This window comes from Arachis stenosperma, chromosome 5, assembly GCF_014773155.1.
Source record: "Arachis stenosperma cultivar V10309 chromosome 5, arast.V10309.gnm1.PFL2, whole genome shotgun sequence".
NCBI classification, from domain to species: domain Eukaryota; kingdom Viridiplantae; phylum Streptophyta; class Magnoliopsida; order Fabales; family Fabaceae; genus Arachis; species Arachis stenosperma.
In genome coordinates, this window is record NC_080381.1 from 23,816,496 (window position 1) to 23,838,183 (window position 21,688).

The 21,688-nt window shown below is 33.4% G+C and overlaps 4 protein-coding genes and 1 non-coding gene across 8 annotated transcripts; 3 read left to right on the plus strand and 2 right to left on the minus strand.

Moving 5' to 3' along the window:
• Positions 1-1,401: 1,401 nt before the first annotated feature.
• LOC130980586 (zinc finger protein BALDIBIS-like) lies at positions 1,402-1,824 on the minus strand. The gene has a single exon (XM_057904247.1). The coding sequence runs from the start codon at positions 1,822-1,824 to the stop codon at positions 1,402-1,404; it is 423 nt and encodes a 140-aa protein (XP_057760230.1).
• Positions 1,825-5,086: 3,262 nt separating this feature from the next.
• On the plus strand, positions 5,087-12,101 carry LOC130982277 (uncharacterized). Of its 2 annotated transcripts, none has more exons than XM_057906221.1 (17): positions 5,087-5,503; positions 5,781-5,874; positions 5,982-6,090; positions 6,166-6,204; positions 6,575-6,658; positions 6,760-6,821; positions 7,221-7,323; positions 7,861-8,001; positions 8,250-8,318; positions 8,407-8,463; positions 8,581-8,841; positions 9,827-9,907; positions 10,033-10,143; positions 10,459-10,529; positions 10,992-11,213; positions 11,389-11,482; positions 11,650-12,101. In XM_057906221.1, the coding sequence occupies exons 1-17, from the start codon at positions 5,446-5,448 to the stop codon at positions 11,953-11,955; spliced, it is 1,962 nt and encodes a 653-aa protein (XP_057762204.1). In that variant the 5' UTR covers positions 5,087-5,445; the 3' UTR covers positions 11,956-12,101. The 2 variants fall into 2 exon arrangements, with proteins under 2 accessions (XP_057762204.1, XP_057762205.1); XM_057906222.1 differs by having other exon boundaries at positions 5,987-6,090.
• Positions 12,102-12,754: 653 nt separating this feature from the next.
• On the plus strand, positions 12,755-12,826 carry TRNAP-UGG (transfer RNA proline (anticodon UGG)). The gene has a single exon. It is a non-coding gene; the product is annotated as a tRNA-Pro (tRNA).
• Positions 12,827-14,314: 1,488 nt separating this feature from the next.
• Positions 14,315-15,265, plus strand: LOC130980587 (uncharacterized). Its single transcript, XM_057904248.1, has one exon. The coding sequence runs from the start codon at positions 14,315-14,317 to the stop codon at positions 15,263-15,265; it is 951 nt and encodes a 316-aa protein (XP_057760231.1).
• A 2,363-nt stretch (positions 15,266-17,628) lies between these two features.
• LOC130979861 (adenylyl-sulfate kinase 3-like) lies at positions 17,629-20,626 on the minus strand. Of its 3 annotated transcripts, none has more exons than XM_057903408.1 (7): positions 20,005-20,622; positions 19,725-19,868; positions 18,898-19,047; positions 18,670-18,788; positions 18,517-18,601; positions 18,369-18,426; positions 17,629-18,065 (listed from the first exon to the last, which is right to left on the minus strand). In XM_057903408.1, exons 1-7 carry the CDS (start codon positions 20,234-20,236, stop codon positions 18,062-18,064), a joined length of 792 nt encoding a protein of 263 aa, XP_057759391.1. In that variant the 5' UTR covers positions 20,237-20,622; the 3' UTR covers positions 17,629-18,061. The 3 variants fall into 3 exon arrangements, with proteins under 3 accessions (XP_057759391.1, XP_057759389.1, XP_057759390.1); XM_057903406.1 differs by having other exon boundaries at positions 17,631-18,065; positions 18,369-18,415; positions 20,005-20,619; XM_057903407.1 differs by lacking the exon at positions 17,629-18,065 and having other exon boundaries at positions 18,137-18,426; positions 20,005-20,626.
• Positions 20,627-21,688: the final 1,062 nt, after the last annotated feature.

Genomic DNA, 21,688 nt, shown 5'->3' on the forward strand with positions numbered 1-21,688 from the left:
CTTTATTATGTAGTAGTTTTTGCAATCAATCTTTAATAATACCATACGTCTAGGGTGTTGAAAAATTTAAAACAACCACGGCTAAAACACCAACATGGAAGGAAAAAAACATAATAGTTTAAACAAACTCAAAACTAATAAATTCTATCCTAATCAATAAACAGACAAACTTCTAAAGGAACAACAAGAATATGATAGAGTTTGTGGTAGTAAGGAAGCCAACCAAATCTCAATTGGTTATGTGGCTCTTTGAAAATTTTTATAGGATTTAGAACTTCTTGTTCATCCTTTCTATTGAATAATGAAAAGACCAATGTATTATGTAAACAAGTTTGAATGCACATTGAGCAATTATTTATCTTTCTAACTCACTAGCCTCACCTTTTTAAGAGAAAGAATGATCGTGTTTTCAACACGAAATACGGTATTAGACTTGGGATGGCAACAGCGGTGTCACCCTTAGTGACCACAAGACAACAACTGCGGCAGTGGTGGAAGTGTCGTGAATTGGAGCGACGGAGGGAGCACAAGAACGTGAACGAAACGCACGGGGTATGGCTGCGACTGTGTCTGCATGGGTATGCGGGGGGGGGGGGGGGGGGACAATAGTGTTCTGCTGCGTCTAAACAGGGTGAGGGGGAACGACGGCATTCTGCTACGTCTGAACGGCTGTCTTCGACAACGATGATGAGTTGTGGACGTGGATTGGAGAGGAACTATGTGGGCTATGCCGTGGACGTCAAAAAATGAGGTTATGCTAGGATTGGAAGTAATCGTAAGTAGTGTGAATGTGGTTGGGTGCTAATCCTAATTTTTTAAATTTTAAAATCTGATAATAATTAATTAATTAAGAATCTAAAATTTAATTTTAATTATATCAATTTTTTTAATTCGTTGTTCACGTTAATTACTATATGCATTGTTCCCTATACTTTCTCAATCATATATATGCATTTAATATTAAACAAAACATTGATGGGAATAAAAAAGATATTGCCTGCAAAACTATACTTAAGAAACATATCTCATGAGTGAGTTGTTCACTGATATTGGGATAAAACAAAAAGTTAAAGATTATGACTAACAATATAATAGTTAATATTAGGATTAAGTACAATTTTGGTCCCTAAGATAGAAGTTGAAAATCTTTTTCGTTCCCAATCATTTTTTGCTTATAAAATTGTCCCTAAGGTTTAACTTAGTTTTAAAATCATTCTTTTTACCAAAATTTTAAATTTTTATTACCAAATTATCCCTAACTAAAAAAATAAAAAAAACGCGTTAAGGGGGAAAGGGGGAAGGGAAAACGCGTTAAGGGGGAAGGGGGTTTCAGAGAAGAAGAGGGGGAAGGGAAGGTGGGGAAGGGAAGGGGAAGGGAATATGCCGCCGCTGCTCCTCTTCCTAGCTCGACGTCGACGCCAGTAGATCCGCGAAGAGGGTGCCGCAGTTTTTGGAGTGAGCTTTCCAGTCGGATTGAACTGCGTACTTCTTAGAGAACTTGTCGCATTTCCATTTCTTCTCGCCGTGATTCTGGCTGAAGTGCTTCTTGATTTTGGTGAGGTCTCCTAGTGCTCTGGCAGGATCGTGGTGCACGCAAGTTGGCTCCGAGCACACGTATACCTTCTTCCTCACCACCTCCATCTTGGTTCTCTGCTTCAGCTTCCACGACAAGATGTGGCCTCTTTTGTGCAGCTGCAGATTATGGTTCCTCTGAAATCCTTTCCCACAGATCTCACATAAAAATCTGTTCGTCATCATCAGATTCTTTGGTGACAATGTTATTACTTCAGCATCAAGGTCCATATACATAACATAATATACCATGTTTAATTTAATTATGTACCTACAGAATTTAATTAATTTAGCCGTGAGTTTGAGTTGGTAGCGGTGGAGTGAAGTTTGACATGCTCTCTTGAGTTATTACTCCTGCTAATGCTTGATTCTTGTGTTGTTGTTCTTCTGATTCCATTATCCATTATTGTTGTTATTCTTCTGCTTCTGGTTGTTGTTATTTCATTGTTGTTGCTTCTAGTCGCTTCTGCTTCTACATTGTTGTTTCATTGTTGCTTCTGCATCTGGTTGATTTTGGGAAAAAAGGGAAGGGTATTTTGGTCCGAAGGACGGTTTTAAAATTAAGTTAAATCTTAGAGACAATTTTGTCCGCAAAAAAGGTTGAAGACGAAAAAAATTTTCAGCCCCCACCTTAGGGACCAAAATCGTACTTAACCCTTAATATTACTCATGAAATTAAATGCTAGATCTTCATAGATAAAATATTATATACATAAAGTTATAAAAAAACAATTAGGATGATTATATAATGATTAGATAAGAACCAAATAGTAGAACATACTAGCATTAATAAAATTTATATTTAAAATATCCATTAGATAAACAACTAACATGACCAAAATACATACATAGAATTAATAAAGACTTTCTAAAATAACATGGACTGAAATTAAATGTGAATACAATAACATAATATTAGATTTGGATCCTCTAAATTTTGAATTTCACTTTAGAGAGTAAAGTGTGATATCTCACCATTTATTTTATAAGTGAAACCAAGAGAAAATATGAAAGAAAAATTATTCAAGGGTGAGAGATCATACTTTATTCTCTAAAATAAAAAGTCAAAATTTAGAAAATCCAAATTTCATAACATTAAATTGAATAATAACATTGCATAACTGCAAAATATTACTAACACGAAATCCAACCCACTAATTGAGCATCTATTGTACTTCAAAGACTTGATATATTAATTGACATGATTGTCTCATCTATTGAGGAAACACTAAAACGTAACACGTTGCCTTCTACCATTCTTTTGTGAGGAACACCTCGTTGGGCCTAATATCACACCATCCAAGTTTCATTCTTATCAAGTGTCCAGAGGGTTGAACAACATTAACAAAATCAAGTTTTTTGGGAAATTAAATGCTCTTTTAGCAAACCTAGCAGAAAGTAACTGGAAATGAACAAAGAAGATTTAAAATTAGTGGTCAACTATAAAATCAGCCAAAGCAATTTATTAGTGAATGTAAATTATTTAGATAAAGTAAAGAAATTAACCATTGCATAATGGTGGGCTCGATAAGGAGATATGACCTTAACTATTGAATAAACAACAGATGAATCTTGTGAGGAAGGAGGTGGGATTGGGGAAAATGATTAGGTGAACTCGTATTATGCACAGACATGCATTGATTGAATGAGTTAGATATATCATCCCCAAGAGACATGATAGAATCCTCCATAGAGAGAGGCATGGTTTCAATACACTATGACACCTAGTCCTAAATAAATCATGAGAAGAGTTTAGTTGCCTCTCATTACAGAAAAATGAAGCATGAATAGAATCTTGATGGGATTGTGTTTGATTGAAAATGTAGTCAGTTCTATCGCACAGGCTGTCATTAAAAAATGAAAGAATTTGGGATGGGTTAACAACTTGTGATGTGTTAGGGCCTTTCTCAATTAAAACTTCGAACTCGTTCCCAGCACAATCAGTGAAAGATAATAAAGAAGATAATTCATCTTAAAATCTCCTGTAGAAAGTGACGAAAAGCTCACCCATGTCCTGTTAGCATAAATTAGTAACGAAGTGTAGTCATATAAGGGGTTGAACAGAAAAAGATCTGCATTGAATAAGACATAAACAAATTAATAAATTAAATAATAGATTATGATCACACATTCTTATCATCTCAGATGATACCTTTAGGAAAAATGACCTCCCTTGAGTTATCTCAAAAGTAAAAGCCATCAGACGAGGAGAAGAATAACAAATTATTATGTGAAAAGGAATACAACCTTTTGGAGTAGAAATATAGTAAGGAAAGCAAAAAACAATATAGCATTGGACAATTTATAAAAAATGGGATAGAGTAACAATAAAGAAAAACGTATAAAAAAATAAAATAAAATAAATAAGTTAAATAATAAAACTGGCCAAATATAATCTCGAAATTTTAATTCAAATAAGAAATATTGAGGAAATAAAACTAAAGTTGGAAAGTTGATGAAATCGATAAGCATGTATGAATATCGGATGAAAACAGAGGCACTGATTAGTTATAACTGAAATAATGATTGCTTTTCTGATTGTCGATAGAAAATAGCCAAATATATATAGTACATAGGTTTCATGTGTAATTAAAAAGATACAGATATAGGTGGTAGAAGAAAGCAAACTACTGATAAAGGAAAATATAATTCCCTTGGTATGTATGAATGTATGCATGATGGAATGAACATGAAATAGAGCATAATAAATGCTGATTGAAACCAATCATAATGAAGCTAGATGGATGTGCATGTCGTAAACAATTGCATCACATCTGAGAATTTTGACAATATGAAATTCTACTAACTTAAAAGTCTTTTATTTGAAGAATAATATTAGATATTAGATATTAGATAATATTAAATATTAAATTAGATTATATTAAATCTATTGTATTGTGTTCTATATTTATATTAGAGTGTTTGTACTTCATAAGTGATAGGTGAATAATTATTTATGGGTTAGTAAAAATTTTCTAAAAAAAAAAATATACTGAAATATTTTGTGAATAAAAATAATAAATTTTTTTCATCAAACAAAGAATTCTTAAGGAATAAAAACATTAAATTGTTCTTACAATAAAGAAAGGATAAATATTAGCCAATTTTTAATATTAAATCGTTTATCAATATTGAACTAAATAAAATAGTTTTAATAAAAAATATTTTAATATATCTATGCTATTATGTTATGGCGTTTTTTTATTATTTAATAATATTTTTTAACTTTAATTTCAATAATATTTATATAATTATTGTAGCTATTATAAATTTATAATTATTTACATACTAAAATTTACTTTAATAAAAAATAAATATTTATATACAATTATTTTTATAAAAAATTAATAATTATAAATAATTAAATAATATTTTAATTAAATATATCAAATCATATAATAATTCTTAACTAATAATAATGTGAGAGAAAGAAAATTTTACCTCTAATAAAAATATGGCAAAAAATATAACAAACCATCTGGTTAAACATCTGACGCTACCCGTTTACAAACAATTAAGATCGCTGAACCAAAATAAAATCGTAGCGTAACGTAAGTATCTCCTGTGAAAATCAGAGTTCCTAAATTCCTAATTCCACATAGACACCAAAAAAGGAAAAAAGAATCCTAATTCCATAAAATTGGTGGGTGTTGTGAGAGAGGGGGCAGAGAGTGTCCAGTTCGATTCGGTTTCTTCTTTCGTTTCCTGGCTGCCAAACAAATCGTCAGTTCTTTACCGCGTATGCAGAGTTTCATGGATGGATTAGCAATTTGGTTGTTTCGATTTGTTTTTCGGGGTTTAACTTTTTGCTGCTCTTCCTCTCTCGTCTCTTGCAATTTGGTTTAATAGTGATTCATCGTTTATTCTTTCGGAATGGCTGAGAGTGCAACGGACGAGTCCTTGTTGGCTCGGATCCAACAACTGGAACAGGGTATGTACGTCAACTTTCTTTTATTTTCTCTGTGCTATGGGGCTTAACTTTGATTAGCTATTGTACTATTCATTCCGAATTTTCAATAAATCATAGGAAGGGGTTGTTCTTATAACCACACCATATCATGCCCCTAATTCCTCACTGATTGCAACCCCGAAACAAGCCTCCTTTGTTTCATACCAAGCATATAGTAAATAACAATTCAGAAATTCTTTTTATGGATGGCTCTTTGTTAAAGTTATAAGATGTGCTTAACGAGTATATGTTTTTGCAGAGCGTGATGAATTACGCAAAGATATTGAACAGTTATGCATGCAGCAAGCTGGGCCTGGGTACCTTGCTGTGGCTACTCGAATGCATTTTCAAAGGTATCCATTCATTTTCCTTGTCCATTACGAAATCTATGTACAATGAGTATCTATTATGTTAAGGTAATCAACAATTACCTATTATATTGAAATTCATGCCCAATTAGGACAGCTGGATTGGAGCAGGAGATTGAGAGTTTGAAAAAGAAGGTGGCTGCTTGTACACGAGACAATCTAAATCTGCAAGAGGAGCTTTCAGAGGCTTATAGAATTAAAGTGAGTTATTGAACCTTTTGTTTCTGTCGCTTAAATAATTCTTTCGATCTTGTTTACTTACTTTACTGTATTCAGAGTCAACTGGCAGATCTACACAATGCCGAGGTTTCCAAGGTTCCTATTCTTTCTCTCCATCCCTTTACTTGCATACTCTTCTTATTATTCTTTCTAAACAGATATTGCATTACGGATCTGTTTTCCTGCTTCAGCAACTTGATGAAAGTTTTTGGTCACATACAGATATTGGTGTAATGGGTTTCCATTTGTTCATATAAAATGCTTATACTTGAATGTCTAATTTTACGATGACTTATGGCAAGCACACAATGGAAAGAGTTCTTAATCCAATTTATAAATCGCGCACAAGTGCTAGAGTTTATCGAAAGAATTAAATGCTTTTGTGTTGTCAACTTTATGGATTTTGTACATATTTTGACCTACAATGTACATGAGCAGTAACATGGTTCACTGATTATATCTCCAGAATATGGAAGCAGAGAAGCAGGTTAAATTTTTCCAGGGTTGCGTAGCTGCTGCTTTTGCTGAAAGGGATCAAGCAATTATTGAGGTATGGCAATTTTCATTAGAAAAAGTATCATCTTCACTCTTCTATGTTCTTTGCACTATGGTGGTTATGGATATTCTAAACATTCAATGTGCTAATAACAGGCTGAAAAGGCCAAGGAAAAGGAGGAGATAATGTCACAACAAATAAATGGCATTCATCAAAGGTATTTTGAATTTTTGAACCCTTTAAATTTAATGAGAACGGGAAGCTGATGCTGATTAAACATGTAGCTAATATCAAATTCAAAAGTCAAAACCAAAAAAAAGAAAGATAAAGGAGAACTTGGTGTAGAGCATTATCTTTTACTGGGTATTGAACTATCTGTTGGTGGATATCTTCAATTCTTTAGACTATCATAGTTTATGGGAGTAATTGATAGAGGTCAAGAATGAAATGTGTTGTTATGGTAACTTTTGAAGCAATATTGGAAACGTGAAACTTGTTGCTCATTATATGATTGCCTATACCACTGCTCCCTGTGGTTATGCTTTTATATATGGACTTGGTTTACCCGAAATATATATACTTTTTTCATAACTTCATGCAATCTTCTTTTATACAGGATAGAGGAGCTCACCTCCGATTGTGTTAAACTGAAAGAGTTTAATGATGCTCTGCAGATTGATCTAGCAAAGCAGATTGAGCTGAGTGTAAATTTCAAGATGGTAATATTTCCTCTCCCCTTTTTCCTTCTCTATATCTTTGTTTAATTTCCTGTTATGATAATTTTATAGGTTTCCCGATATTTTTAAGATTCAGCATGTAATAGTTGAAAAGCTGGGCTGTTCTGCACATTTCTTCTCTATTGCTTTATTATGCAAGAAATAAAAAAATGATTTGTTTCAGCATCTAACTGATTTAAGATTACACGAGTGAAATATTCTCACTGGTTAGCTGTGCTATATCTTTATTGGCATAAAGCATACTTTGAAGGGTGCTGGTTACAGAGTGTCAAGGTTACTTGAAAAGATTTACTCCCTCTCTCTCCCCCTCTCCCCCCCCCCCCCCCCCAAAAAAAACCACACACAAAAAAGAAAAGGAAATACTTAATAATTAATATCTTTGTTTGCTGTGTGATTGCATTTATATGCTTTAATTCTTATGCATTCAGCTGGCTAGTGATTTTTTGTACTCCATGTTGATTGCCTATGGCAGGCTCCATTTTTATTGACTTTTTCTTTATACTTGTTTTGCCCTTACAGGTAGTTAATAAGTTTGTTCAGATCAGACAAGGTTCTCTGGAAGAATTTGAAGATACAAGTTGGGATGATAAATGTGCATGCCTTTTGCGTGATCCTGATGCATTGTGGAGTTTTAATGATGCTTCTACCTCTAAATACATTGTAAGATTTTGGAGCCCTGGTATTCTATTCCCTTGAAAATTCTGTTTCCTAGCTTATGCTGGTCATTCATATGGTGTCCAATATGGAAGTAACAGTATATGACATGCTATAACTCTAGACTTAGCTTCTGTTAGTGACAGATGATTTTTATTGCATGTTTGGGATGCTTAACCTAACAAAATGGACTCGTATTTTTTTAATGAGATCCAATATTCTATACATGGTGTTAATAACTCTTTCTCAGACAGAGTGCATTAGAAGAACAGCTGGAGACATTGAGGAATTCTGTAGATCGTCTTCAAAATAAACTAAGGGTGGTATGATCTAGCTTACTTTTGTCATGTTTGCTATGTTAACCCTATTTTTCAATAGCCAGTTATTCTTTTCCTGTTTTGGATGCTTTAGGGCTTGGAAATTGAAAATCATTTGAAGAAGAGAGTAACTATACTGGAAAAGAAACAAGTGAGTACATTTAAAACTCAAAAGGGAATTAATCGTTTAATCTATTCTATTTTGGCTTCTTTTTTTTTTCTTTCCTTACCTGTTTGGTTATTTTGCATTCCGACGAGTAATTTGCAGAATTCGATGGACAAAGTGGTTGATAATGGCATAGCAGACCTAAAGCATCATCACTCTCAGTATAAGGAGCATATTATGAATTTACTGAATGATGGGGAATCAAGTATTAAATCCATAATCAATGTGATTGATGAAAGAGTCCGGAGTTTTGATCAGAGTACTATGCCATATTTGATCCCCCAAAGAGATGGACAACTAGAAGATCATGAATGTCGAGATGTGCATATAAGCCCTCAAACTAAACCAGTATCATCATCCAAGGTTTGAATCTGCAATGCTGATACTATTGTATTCCTTTCTCAAAGGGACCTATCATTTTTGCCGATAGCAAACTTACCCTTATATCAATTGGGGTCAGCAGGCTAAAATTAAGAGTGCATAGTGCTGGCAAAGAATATGATTGATTTAATAGTATTCAAATTACAAGAACATACTCATCTTAAAGAATTAAGCTACTTGAGAGTCTCTATCATAGTTTTTCTCTCCAACAACTGTATTAGCTGTTTTATAAAGGTATATGAATTTTTTATATTTCACATGCCCCATAATAAGTATTGATTGGAGTTGAAGAATGAACAATGCATTGATTCACCTAACATTTTGCTTAGATTTCACTTATATTTAGAATAGGAAAAAATAGAATTGAACACTAAAGACTTGGTTGTAAAGGCTTTGACACCATGTGAAAAAACCATCTCCCCTAAAGTTAAGCTGTTTGATAGAGTTACATAAATAGATTTATGTCTAACAGAAGTGTTCAGGTGTCAGTAAATAAAAACAGCGGAACTGAAAAGACAAGTAGATGAAATGAGAACAGTGCATCACAGGAATATGAATATGTATGGCCAGCCCAAATCGTCATCAGACTGAAACCTGCCCAGTCTTTTTGGGCTGTAACAGGGCTGCAATGTGGTCAGCCACCCAGTCATATAGAACGCAATGGATTTTCTAAAGCTGTTATAATGCATTCTATCAATAATAATTACGTTATTCAATATTTATTGCAATAAGAAGTTTGTGTGGAGAACGTGTCCTGTCGGAATTTAGATGAGTTACTCCCGATGGTATAACAACAAAAATGGTCTTCCCTATAGAAAGTTATCCAATATTATGGTAACACTGGGACCCAATGTAAATGTATTAACCTGGTCTAGAGTGGAGCCTCACTTTATTCAATTGATTTATGTTGACTGATATGAAGTGTAATCCTTGGTATTCATTAATATAATTGATCACTCTATTACAGAGTGATCCTAGCTTGGTGGAACTGAAAGCTGGTGGAAAAGGTGATAGATTTGATGCTCTAGCAGTTGCTTTACAAGAAAAGGTCTTTACACCATCTGATCATATTCTTTTATTCTCCATTTATTTAATTTTTAATAGCTTTTTCGCTGACATGTGCTTTTGATATATGGTAATTTAGCATTCTAATATTCACTATGCTATATTCAGGTTGCTGCATTATTGCTCTTATCACAACAGGAGGAAAGACATCTATTGGAGAGAAATATGAATGCAGCTCTTCAACAGAAGATTGAAGAACTTCAGAGAAATTTGGTGCAGGTTATTATAAGTCACCTCTCTGCTTCAAACACTTGGAACATTTAGGTGCTAGTAGATTTTGATGCTAGCAGAGTTTAGAAAAGGACTTGAGGTTTTGAGACAGCTCGATATTTGTTTAATACCTTATTTTCGTTTTTTTTGTTCTCTATTATTATCTTGTAACTTTTTTCTTCAATAATGCATGTGCCTCCGAATTGTGAATTAATGATTCATAATTTGAAGAGCTACATGTGCAGGGATCCTTGCTTTTTATCTATTGTTTCCAGATATGGTTTTCTAATCTGTAAGGTGGTTTTTTTTTTTTTTTAAATTCAGGTTACCAATGAAAAGGTGAAAGCTCTTGTGGAATTTGCACAACTAAAGCAGGAGCATCAGTTACTGATAGAGTATGATTGCTTTCATATGATGGTTACGGAATCATATTTTTTCATGTTTATATTATTAGTGGCTGCTGTTTATTTTTGTTATTCTTTAGTGAAATTTTTCCCCTGGAAGCTCTTTATCTTTGTTAATCAACCAAAAAGCATTCATTGAAAACAGCGGTAGCTTTATAATAGTGTTGTGTCATTTTGAAGGATAAACCTGCATTAAGCTGTTTCAGAGTGTTGTTTTCAACTGTTTTCTGAACAATTATATTTTCTAGATTTTGATTTGATTGCCACAACTGAATAACGTGAAAATTGAAAAACATTCTGGAAAATAGTTTGCTAGTTTTCTGGGGACAAAATAATGCAAACATGTAACATCAGAAAACTGAGTCTGAACCTCTCTGTTTTATGAAATAAGTGAGATGTTTCTCTTCCTTAAATATTGCATGATTATCAAAATATGCTGTAATTCTTGTCTAGGAAACTGGATCAGGAGACTAAACACGGAAAAGCCATGGTTAGCGTTGGAGAAAGAAAGCTTATTACTCATGAAAGAGATGGAAGTTTAAAAAACTTACTGAAGAAAACATATCTAAGTCGATGGATTGGCCCACTTGATAAGAGCGGCAATGAAGTCGACAGTAATCCAAATAATGAAGGAAAATTCCTTAATAAGAGATCCACCAGTATGGATTTTGCAAGGTAAGTGTTTTATTGGTAGTCAGTTAATCTGAATTTATTGCATCAATAGATGATTTTGGAGGGTAATTTAAGCATATCTCTAATCTAATTGACTTGTATGAAGCTACCACTATGACAAATAGTGATTGTTTTCAGACTTCTGTCTATTTATATGGTAACGTGTCTTGTCCATCAGAATGAAGATTGAAATTGCAACGCTTAAGGAAAGCATGGAAAGCTTGGAGTGTTTAACTTCATCAATTCATAGGCTTCGTCTCTCTCTTTTCAAGGTATAAAAAGTTTTTGTTCCGTAAGTGCTAAAACTTCTATATTTGAAAGAATCAAAGCATAAAAGGGAGGTTTCCCCTCTTGATGTATCAATTTTGTCATGTTTAGTTTTGAAACTCAACATCTGAAACATATTAATGTGGGTTGCTTGCTTGATATGGCAAACTAGACCAAGGAATCTGTTGCCTGTGAAGATGTAGTTTCTAGTATCTCAGAAGTCCTCAATGAAATTATCAATGAAGCAAAACTTGTAAAGACTGCACTTGGGAGCTCCTTACCCATCAGTTGGTCAGGGGAAGGAGATGCTGGTTACACAGGAGATAATGCGGGCAGTGGCACGCTGCATCAGGAACGCAGTGGTGAGAAGATAGATACTGTTTCTGCGGCGGGGCTTGAGATGGTAGAACTTTTGATATTTGCTGCTCAGACATTGAGAGATAGCGCAAACCAAAATAACGTGGTTGTTGATAGTTGAAATTGAAGTAGTAATAGTATGATGCTTTCCGTGTTTTTTACTATTACTGACGTCTTGGTTTGTATAAAGCTGCATATTGGGGATTCCATCTGACCAGGGTGATATGTGCAATAGAATGTTTGTACCTATTACCCAATTTGTTGAAATATCTCGTGTGCTTTAATCTGGATTTCTTGTTGCCATTTGATTAATTCAGTGTGTAATCTATGTATTACAGTATTAGTTCAATTATCTTCGTGTTATATAATTTTCTGTAACCAGACATTTTGTCTCTGGTACTCAAGGATGACGATTAAGAGAGAGCATTTTGTGAAGAATCAAGATATCCCGCTCCAGTTTAAACTGAAAACGAAGCAAACGAAGGATAAAAGTTACTACCGAGAAAGAGTAATTTACACATTTATTCTGTAATTTTCGAAAGATAATAAGATATTGAAATAGTTGCCGACTTGTAAAGTGCTTATATTCGGAAATTAAATTAAAATACATAAATTTTGTATAAATCTATGGGGAAAGGAAGAATAAGGGGAGGGAAAAAATAGATCAGTGTGTATCTATTTTTTGTTGTCTTTTTAGGATATTTGAATGGGGAGTTTGGTTGAATAATATTTGTTTATTTAATACTAGTTTATGTTAAAAGGTTTTTCTTACAACTGTTTTAAAGACATTAATTAAGAATATTATCCAAAAAAAAATCTTAGAAGATACAAGTAAATATTAATTATTTTAATTGTTATAATTCTCTTATCAAATAATTTATATAGTTATATAAAATTAAACACGAAAGTTAACGTAGCGCGGGCATTTGGTCTAGTGGTATGATTCTCGCTTTGGGTGCGAGAGGTCCCGAGTTCGATTCTCGGAATGCCCCTTTATTTTTAACGCACTTAATAATTTTAAAAGGATATAGCCTTTCGTCGATTAGATCTTCGGAACCATCTATCTCATTCTCATCAGTCAACAGTCATCAGTGATCACCGAATATCAAGTAAGAAAGGCGCACTTAAACAGCCTGGTTTTATTTTAAGGGTAATGCTACGGTGATGATGTTATTTTTTTTCAGTATGTCATGAAACTTGTTGGCATAGTCCTGGGGGCGACATGTTTTTTGTTCTTTACAGGTTAGTGAAGTATAGGATCAGTTGGGTCAGGTTTGGAGTCAGGTTTAGATTACTCAATGTCCACAGATTCCTAGATAAAGTCAGATTTTAACATAGCTGATGATATTAATAAAATAAATTAACTACCAAATTAAAGAATTTTTATTAAATAAATTAATTGCACGTTCTATTTATTAAAAAAGTATTTACTTTTTAAATAAATTAATTAAATGTTTTCTATTTTAGAATACTAAAAAAAATAATTTTTTTAAAATATATGTAATTTAAAAAGTATTTATTAATTTATAAAATATTATTTATCTTATTTATAATACAAATGAGATAAATCATATTACAAACACTAATTTTTTAGTTGTTTTATGGTCCAATAATTGTACACATTTAATTACAATACAAAAGATATGTTTTTATTTTTAATTTTTTTTAAACTCTTAATATCTCATTTACAAATTTGATTTAGTCAATTAAAACTTTCGATAAATTTAAAAAATAATATTAATCTCCCAACTATTTTAATAATTGTCTAACTTTTTCTCTTTCCCAAATTTTAGTCTAATTTAAATTTAAATCTCACTTTTTTTTTATATATCTCTTTTATATATCTATTTATTAATATATATAATTTTAAAAGAAGTTATATTTTTACACTTTATTCACATCTTATTACAGTAATAATAAAATAAATAGTATGAATTTATATCGAGTGTAAATGAAATAAGTAAAATTTTAATTGACTAAATCTAATTTGTAAATAAAATATTAAAAATTAAAAAAAAAATAAAAATAAAAATATATTTCTTTTACTGTAACTAAATATGTGTACAATTGGACTATAAAACAATTAAAAAATTGGGTAAAAAATCATTATAAGCCATTGCCATGTAGAATTTAAGTATATAAGCCAAACCAAAAATGGTTTCAGTAATGCGTCAGATCATATATTAATATAATTCGAACCAATATGGTTCGAACTGCATTTGGTAGTAATTCGAACCAGAGCAGTTCGAATTACAAGTTGTGTGTTGTTAATAAATCGAACCAACATGGTTCGAACCTTGATTGCACGTAATTCGAACCTGAGTGGTTCGAATTATAGAGAGAATTCGGCCTTAGTAATTCGAACCAGGGTGGTTCGAATTAAACAAACCATAATTCAAACCAGGCCGGTTCGAATTAGTGGGAGAGAGAGGTCTATATAAGCGTTCTAAACGTGAGTTGGTCTCATTAGAGGGAGTAGGATGGCTAGTGAGGAGAGTTTTGTTGTTCTGGTTCACCATAGAGGATCCATAAAGAGGAAAACTCGTTCCGGAGTGAAGTTCACAGATAAAGATCCTCTCTGTATTGTCGTAACTCCTCGGACAAGCTATGATGACCTTGTTAGATCTGTACTGACGAAGCTCGATCTGGAAGATGCGAAGCGGGTGAAGAAGTTTTTCTATCGCATTCCAGTCACGGTGCTCCAGGATACCGCGAAGTATGATTGTTTCACGATTAGTAGTGATGAGGACTTACAGGTAATGTTTCTTTGTCGGCGGCAGTTTCCGGAGGTCAGGACCCCAGAGTTGTTGGCAAAGCTGGTTGATGTGGTATCCAGCTTAGGTGGTTCGAACCGGAATACCACCACTTTAGCCACACCAGCCGGTGTTAGTTCCCGGCCTGCTGTTGCTTCTTCCTCCGTCGCTGTTTACCAGCCAGTGGTCCAAGTTGTCGCCTCCCCGTCTTTTGCTGTTGATCTCAACGGCAGCGTAGGTAAAGACGTACATTCAAGGAAAAATCTGCCGGACGATTTACTTGGCGTTGGAGACGGAGTGTTGGGTGATGCAGATGAGGATGACGTCGAGCCGGATATGATTGACGATGACAGCGGCGATGACATTGGACCGAGTGAGCCTGCATTGGCGACGGGTGGTTCTAGCACTGGCACACAGCAGTATCCACCACATTTTTCCTCTTTGGACTTGGATGCCATGAGGCAGGAGGGGGTTTCTGGGCACTCTGTTGGATTCGGAGCTAGAGATGCGGAAGGGACTGCTGGTCTGACAGAGTTCCAGATTGGTCAGCAATTTCAGGATAAAGATGAGGCCCTTCTAAGTGTGAAGACTTACAGCATCCGGCGAGGGGTACAGTACAAAGTAGTGGAGTCCGATCAATTTTGGGAAAGAGAAAAAGTTAGACAATTATTAAAATAGTTGGGAGATTAATATTATTTTTTTTAATTTTATCGAAAGTTTTAATTGACTAAATCAAATTTGTAAATGAGATATTAAGAGTTTAAAAAAAATTAAAAATAAAAACATATCTTTTGTATTGTAATTAAATGTGTACAATTATTGGACCATAAAACAACTAAAAAATTAGTGTTTGTAATATGATTTATCTCATTTGTATTATAAATAAGATAAATAATATTTTATAAATTAATAAATACTTTTTAAATTATATATATTTTAAAAAAATTATTGTTTTTTAGTATTCTAAAATAGAAAATATTTAATTAATTTATTTAAAAAGTAAATACTTTTTTAATAAATAGAACGTGCAATTAATTTATTTAATAAAAATTCTTTAATTTGGTAGTTAATTTATTTTATTAATATCATCAGCTATGTTTAAATCTGACTTTATCTATGAATCTGTGGACATTGAGCAATCTAAACCTGACTCCAAACCTGACCCAACTGGTCCTATACTTCACTAACCTGTAAAGAACAAAAAACGTGTCGCCCCCAGGACTATGCCAACAAATTTCATCATATACTGAAAAAAAATAGCATCATCACCGTAGCATTACCCTTATTTTAATATTGAGTAATATCCCAAATAGGTCCCCAAAAAATTTACTATCCGACAGTTTTGTCCCCCACAAAATTTAACTAAGATTTTGACTCTGAGGTTCTCAGATATCCCCCAAATACGTCTCCAAAACCGTTTGATCCAGTTAAAGTGGTGACGTGTCAGGTTAATTGTGACATGTCACCTTTAGGACATTTTGGTCCCCATCCACGCTGGACAAAACGACGTCGTATTGGAACCAGTGGCAAAACGACGTCGTTTCGGGGAGGACAAATTCGTCCCCACTTAGACAGAGAATGCAAACGGCGTCGTTTTCATGTTGGGGACCTATTTGTCTTATAATAGTATCTTAGGGGACCTATTTGACCTATAATTCGTGATGTTAAAAAAAGTTATATTTACTTCAACGCAAACCCCTTAAAAACACATTGACATTGGTCTGTTCATTTATCAAAATAGTAACATAAACCTGAGAACTCAATCATGTTAACCACACAAATATTTGGCTTCAATAGCAACACAAACCAAATTAAGTTAAAAGAAGGTTTATTTTCTTCAACACAAACTAAACGAAACCATTTTAAATAACATAACGTCTTTTTTCTCCAACATAACAAAAGGTGGTAACATAACTAAGACAACAACTTTCACACTAATTCTTAGAAGCATTGTAAGGTCTCATATCGGTTGGGGAGGGGAACGAAGCATGCCTTATAAGGGTGTGGATACCTCTCCCTAGCATGACGCGTTTTGACGAGTGAGTGTGGGGGGTTTCGACTAGCATCCCTATCGTCAAAGGTAAAATCGTGAGGTCTTGTGTGCCAAAGCGGACAATATCGTGCTAGCGGGTGGTATGGGAGGGTTGAACCAGTCTTTCAAGAAATGATGCTTCTAAGAATTAGTGTGAAAGTTGTTGTCTTAGTTATGTTACCACCTTTTGTTATGTTGGAGGAAGAAGACGTTATGTTATTTAGAATGGTTTCGTTTAGTTTGTGTTAAAGAAAATAAACCTTCTTTGACTTGATTTGGTTTGTGTTGCTATTGAAGCCAAATATTTGTGTGGTTAACATGTTTGAGTTCTCAGGTTTATGTTACCATTTTGATAAATGAACAGACCAATGTCAATGTGTTTTTAAAGTTTGCGTTGAAGTAAATATAGCTTCTTTTAACATCACAAATTATAGGTCAAATAGGTCCCCTAAGATATTATTATAAGACAAATAGGTCCCCAACATGAAAACGACGCCGTTTGCATTCTTTGTCTAAGTGGGGACGAATTTGTCCTCCCTGAAACGACGTCGTTTTGCCACTGGTTCCAATACGACGTCGTTTTGTCCAGCGTGGATAGGGACCAAAATGTCTTAAAGGTGACATGTCACAATTGACCTGACACGTCACCACTTTAACCGGATCAAACGGTTTTGGAGACGTATTTGGGAGATATCTGAGAACCTCAGGGTCAAAATCTTAGTTAAATTTTGTAGGGGACAAAACTGTCGGGGACCTATTTGGGGTATTACTCTTTAATATTTTTCCATGTCACTTTTCGCCTTTATAGTGTTTACATATTAGATTAACCAGCCACCACCGCATGGTTCCATGTGTGCACTTTAGGCGAAAGAAGTTTCTCATATTTGGCACTTCTATTAAGTTCACGTACCTGATAACAATTAGAATTAATTCATACTTAGCATGTCCAAGAACAAAGTAAAGATACCGTTGAGTCTAATGTCTTAACTTCAGATTAACCAACAGAAATTTCAATTATCATACGTGAAACAGAACAGGCAAAGAACCGTATAGCTATTTAGGAATACATATCATAACACCGTTACAGAGAAAAAAAAAAGGATATTTACAAAAGGGGTTGTAGGCTTGTAGGTATAGAAAGTATAAATCCATCAAATTTCATACTATATTTACAATAAAAAACTATACAGGCTTAAAACTCTCGAGTCTTTGAGAGAGAGGAGACAAAGTAGATGGTAGCATTAGGTAATTGATCACTTCAACGCTGCAGTAGCTGGTGTTTAAGAAACTAAAGAAAGTATACAGTCAAAATTTCGCTGGCTGAAGAATGAAGATAGGAGCACCGCCATATTATGCATCTAGGTACCCTTTGTTCTCCAAGTATACAACTATTTTTTCTGCCATCTCAACAGGGGAAGCGCATGGCTCTCCATGTTTCAGCACTATCTGATCATTTCAAAAGAGAGAAAGCTAACTATATTTTTCCAATATTATTCTTTGTGATAACAGAAGATACAAGCTTGAAGGAAGAAACCAGTCAAATTCAGGAATATAAACGGTGAAATAAAAGGTGCAGGCTTGAAATGCATAACTAGCACAAGTTTCTTTAGCAATAATGGCATGCTAAGGGCTACTCACCTAAAAAATGCAACAAAATTTCTAAATTGGACCACTTCTGATAGGAATGTCAATCTACATACATCCCAACAAGTCAATCAACAAGATTCTATTAAAGTTCAGGACACATACCTCCGAATGAATCGGTGTCTCGTAAGGATCGTCAATCCCTGTAAAGCCTGGAGACACTCTAGTAGTCATAGTCATAATAATATATGGATGACATGTAAAGAATGAAGCAAAAGTGAAGAATGGAATTAAAAAGTCTGTGCAAGACTACCTTTGATCTTGCCAGCACGTGCAAGCTTGTAAAGGCCCTTGGGGTCTCTTGCTTCGCAAACATGTAATGGCACATCCATGAAAACCTGTAATAATGTGAAATCTCAGTTAACTAAGTAATCTAGGCAAAAGAGCAGTCACAATAATGAATTACCTCAATAAAATCTCCATTTGGCAACATTGATCGGCAGGCATCTCGATCTCTTCTATACGGAGAAATCAAGCTTGCAATGCAAATAACTCCAGCATCTGCAAATAGCTTTGCTACCTCACCTGGATGGAAAAATCAAGTTGTGTTGTTGATATTTATTTTAGGTAGAGCTTTCAAAACTTTGCATGACAATCAAATAGTATTCAAGAGATTCCGTACAACAAAACTTACCAATTCTCCTGATATTCTCTGCACGGTCTTGAGCTTTAAATCCAAGGTCTTTATTCAAGCCATGACGAATGTTGTCCCCATCAAGAACATAAGTCAACTTGCCCCTCTGATGCAAGATTCGACTCAAAGCACAAGCTATGGTGCTTTTCCCTGTAAATTGTGTAATTACAAAATGAATAATGCTAGGTAACTAACTTTTTTTCGACTAACATTAGCCAACTTTTTAAAAATTATTGTATTTATCTTGACTTCTAAATCATAAACCCTTAATCCTACACCCTAATTTATAAACACTAAACACTAAGGCTTAATTTGGTAAGATTTTACTTTTAAAAGTGCCTTATAAAATTAACCTTTAAAAATTAGCTTTTTAAAAGGCAGTAACATATTTGTATTTGGTAAATTAAATTAAAATTAACTTATAAGCACAAATAACAACAAGTACGTTTAATAAAATAACTTTTAAAATTTAAAAATAATATAATAGACATTAATATAAGAATTAAATTTAGATATTAATTAATATATAAGATTATATTAAATTTTTTATTTTTAATAAGTACGAATCAACTTTAAAAATTTCTTAGGTGCTTTTAAAAACATCCTAATTTTTAAAAGCTACAAAAATAAACACATTAACTTTTTTATTTATCAAAATCAAAATGAGATGGTTGTGAAAACCCTCTTGAAAAAAACTTTACCAAACCAACTTATACTTTTCCTAGATTTATGAGTTATGTTGTATGTTTATATAATTTGTAAAAAAAAAAAAAAGAAAAAAAAAAGAAAGAAAAGTGAGAAAAATGAAGAGGAAGAGAGGCACAAACCAGAGCCACTAAGACCAGTGATCCATATGACACATCCTTTTTGATGGAGTAACCTGTGCCTATCATCTTTTTGGACGGAACAGCTGTGCCATTGAATATTTGTAGAGTTTCCAATTGTAGATAAATGCTTCAGGTTCGTTGTCCCTGATTGAGAACCGCGTCAGGAAACTACATAGCCAACTAAACTGAAACTTGCTCAACCAGCAAGTCATAATGAGAGAGAGATAGAGAGAGAGAGAGAGAGAGAGAGAGAGAGAGAATGAAGGGAACGGAAGGTTACCGGATCCGGTGGCATTGCCATTGCCATTGGAGTTGGAAAGAGTGAGGTCGCGAGCGACATTGAGGCGCATCTGATTGGAGCTGTCGGAGGCTTTGATTTGGAGGGATCTGAGGCTGATGAGAGAGCGGTTGAGCTTTAAGAACCCTAGCTTGGGAATATGCGACGTCGTTTGAAGCCGAAGAAGAGGGAAAAAGCTGTCTGCCCCCACAGTTGCTGTTCCAGTGCCAGTCATTTCCGCTTTGAATCAAAACTCCCCCCACAATGAGATGATTCTTCTCTTGTTATTTAATTAGAGGAGAAAAAAGAAGAGCATCCCTCAAAGTAATGATGATGAATTAATAATATAATTAAGAAGGGAAAAGACGAATGAGGAAATATAAGGTAGTAATTAACAACGGTAACGGAGTAATAGAAAAGAAGAGAATAGTAGCAGGAATGAATTGAAGGGGGTCATTCCCATTCATATGGGTGGTGGGGATTGAGGGAATGAATAGATGCGGTGAGAAAGCGGCATCTTCTGTCTTTCGTAGGATTTTGGGAATAAAATTTGGTGGTCGCTGCTCATTATAACCATGCCATTGCTGCAACAAAACAAACACCCTCAGAAAGACGCAAACTACATACGTTGGCTTTATGTAGCCGCGACGACGATCACACATTATCACCCCTGCCCGCAGGCCTCAAGCACGTGTCCTTTTTTCTTTTTTTTTTTTCCTTTTTGGGTTTAAACAGGATCACAAACTAACTATGGTGACTTACGCGAACTCGACATGATACGGAACACGACGAGTCGACGACACACAAATTAAATTTTTTTTTTTTAAATTGGCATTTTAACTGTTTTTAATGTTTTTATTAAATATATAAAATATTTTTTAATTTGATAAATAATAATATACTATTTTTAATTTTATTTTAAAAATAAAATAAAATTAAATACGCAATACGATAAATAATTTATTTCAACTAATTTTAATTTTTATACTTATATATACATTTAAAAAATAAAAAAATAAATCTTTAAATATGGTAATACTTATTAATATGAAGTCATCTGACTATGGCTAAGAACGGTCATCCTGAAAATAAATCTTTTTAATTTTCTTTTTAATTGTTTTGTTAAATATAATTTTTTTATATATTCCTTAAGTAGAAAAAATATATAAAAAATATTAAATAGTAAAATAAATCACACTTAATAAAATAATTTAAAAAAAAATTGAAAAGATGTATTCACACTTGCACAATAAGATAACAATTTTTTTTCGAAGTATATTATAAGAAGGGGGATGTTACTGTAAAGATGTCATTTTCATCTTTTTGTAAAGATGTTTTCATTTTGTGGTTGTTATTGATTTAAAAGTGTATCACTAAAAGTGTTGCTTAAAGAGAAAGTGTTACCCTTAATCATTAACTTGGCTCTGATACCAATTTTTTAACATCGACTTTTCTTTTAATTTCTTTTTCGAAATTTCTATTAACTCTTCATATTTTACTTTGAATAAGTTTATAATTTGTATAGATTCAATTGGTGGTGCTTTATTTAAAGGATTTTGATAAAAATAATTTGCAAATTCATAATCTAAAGTATTGACCATTTCTACTATTTCTCTTGCATTTATTACTAGTCCTTAATGTATATTTATAATTTTGATTTATAACTTTTCAATCTTGTTTTAGTTTA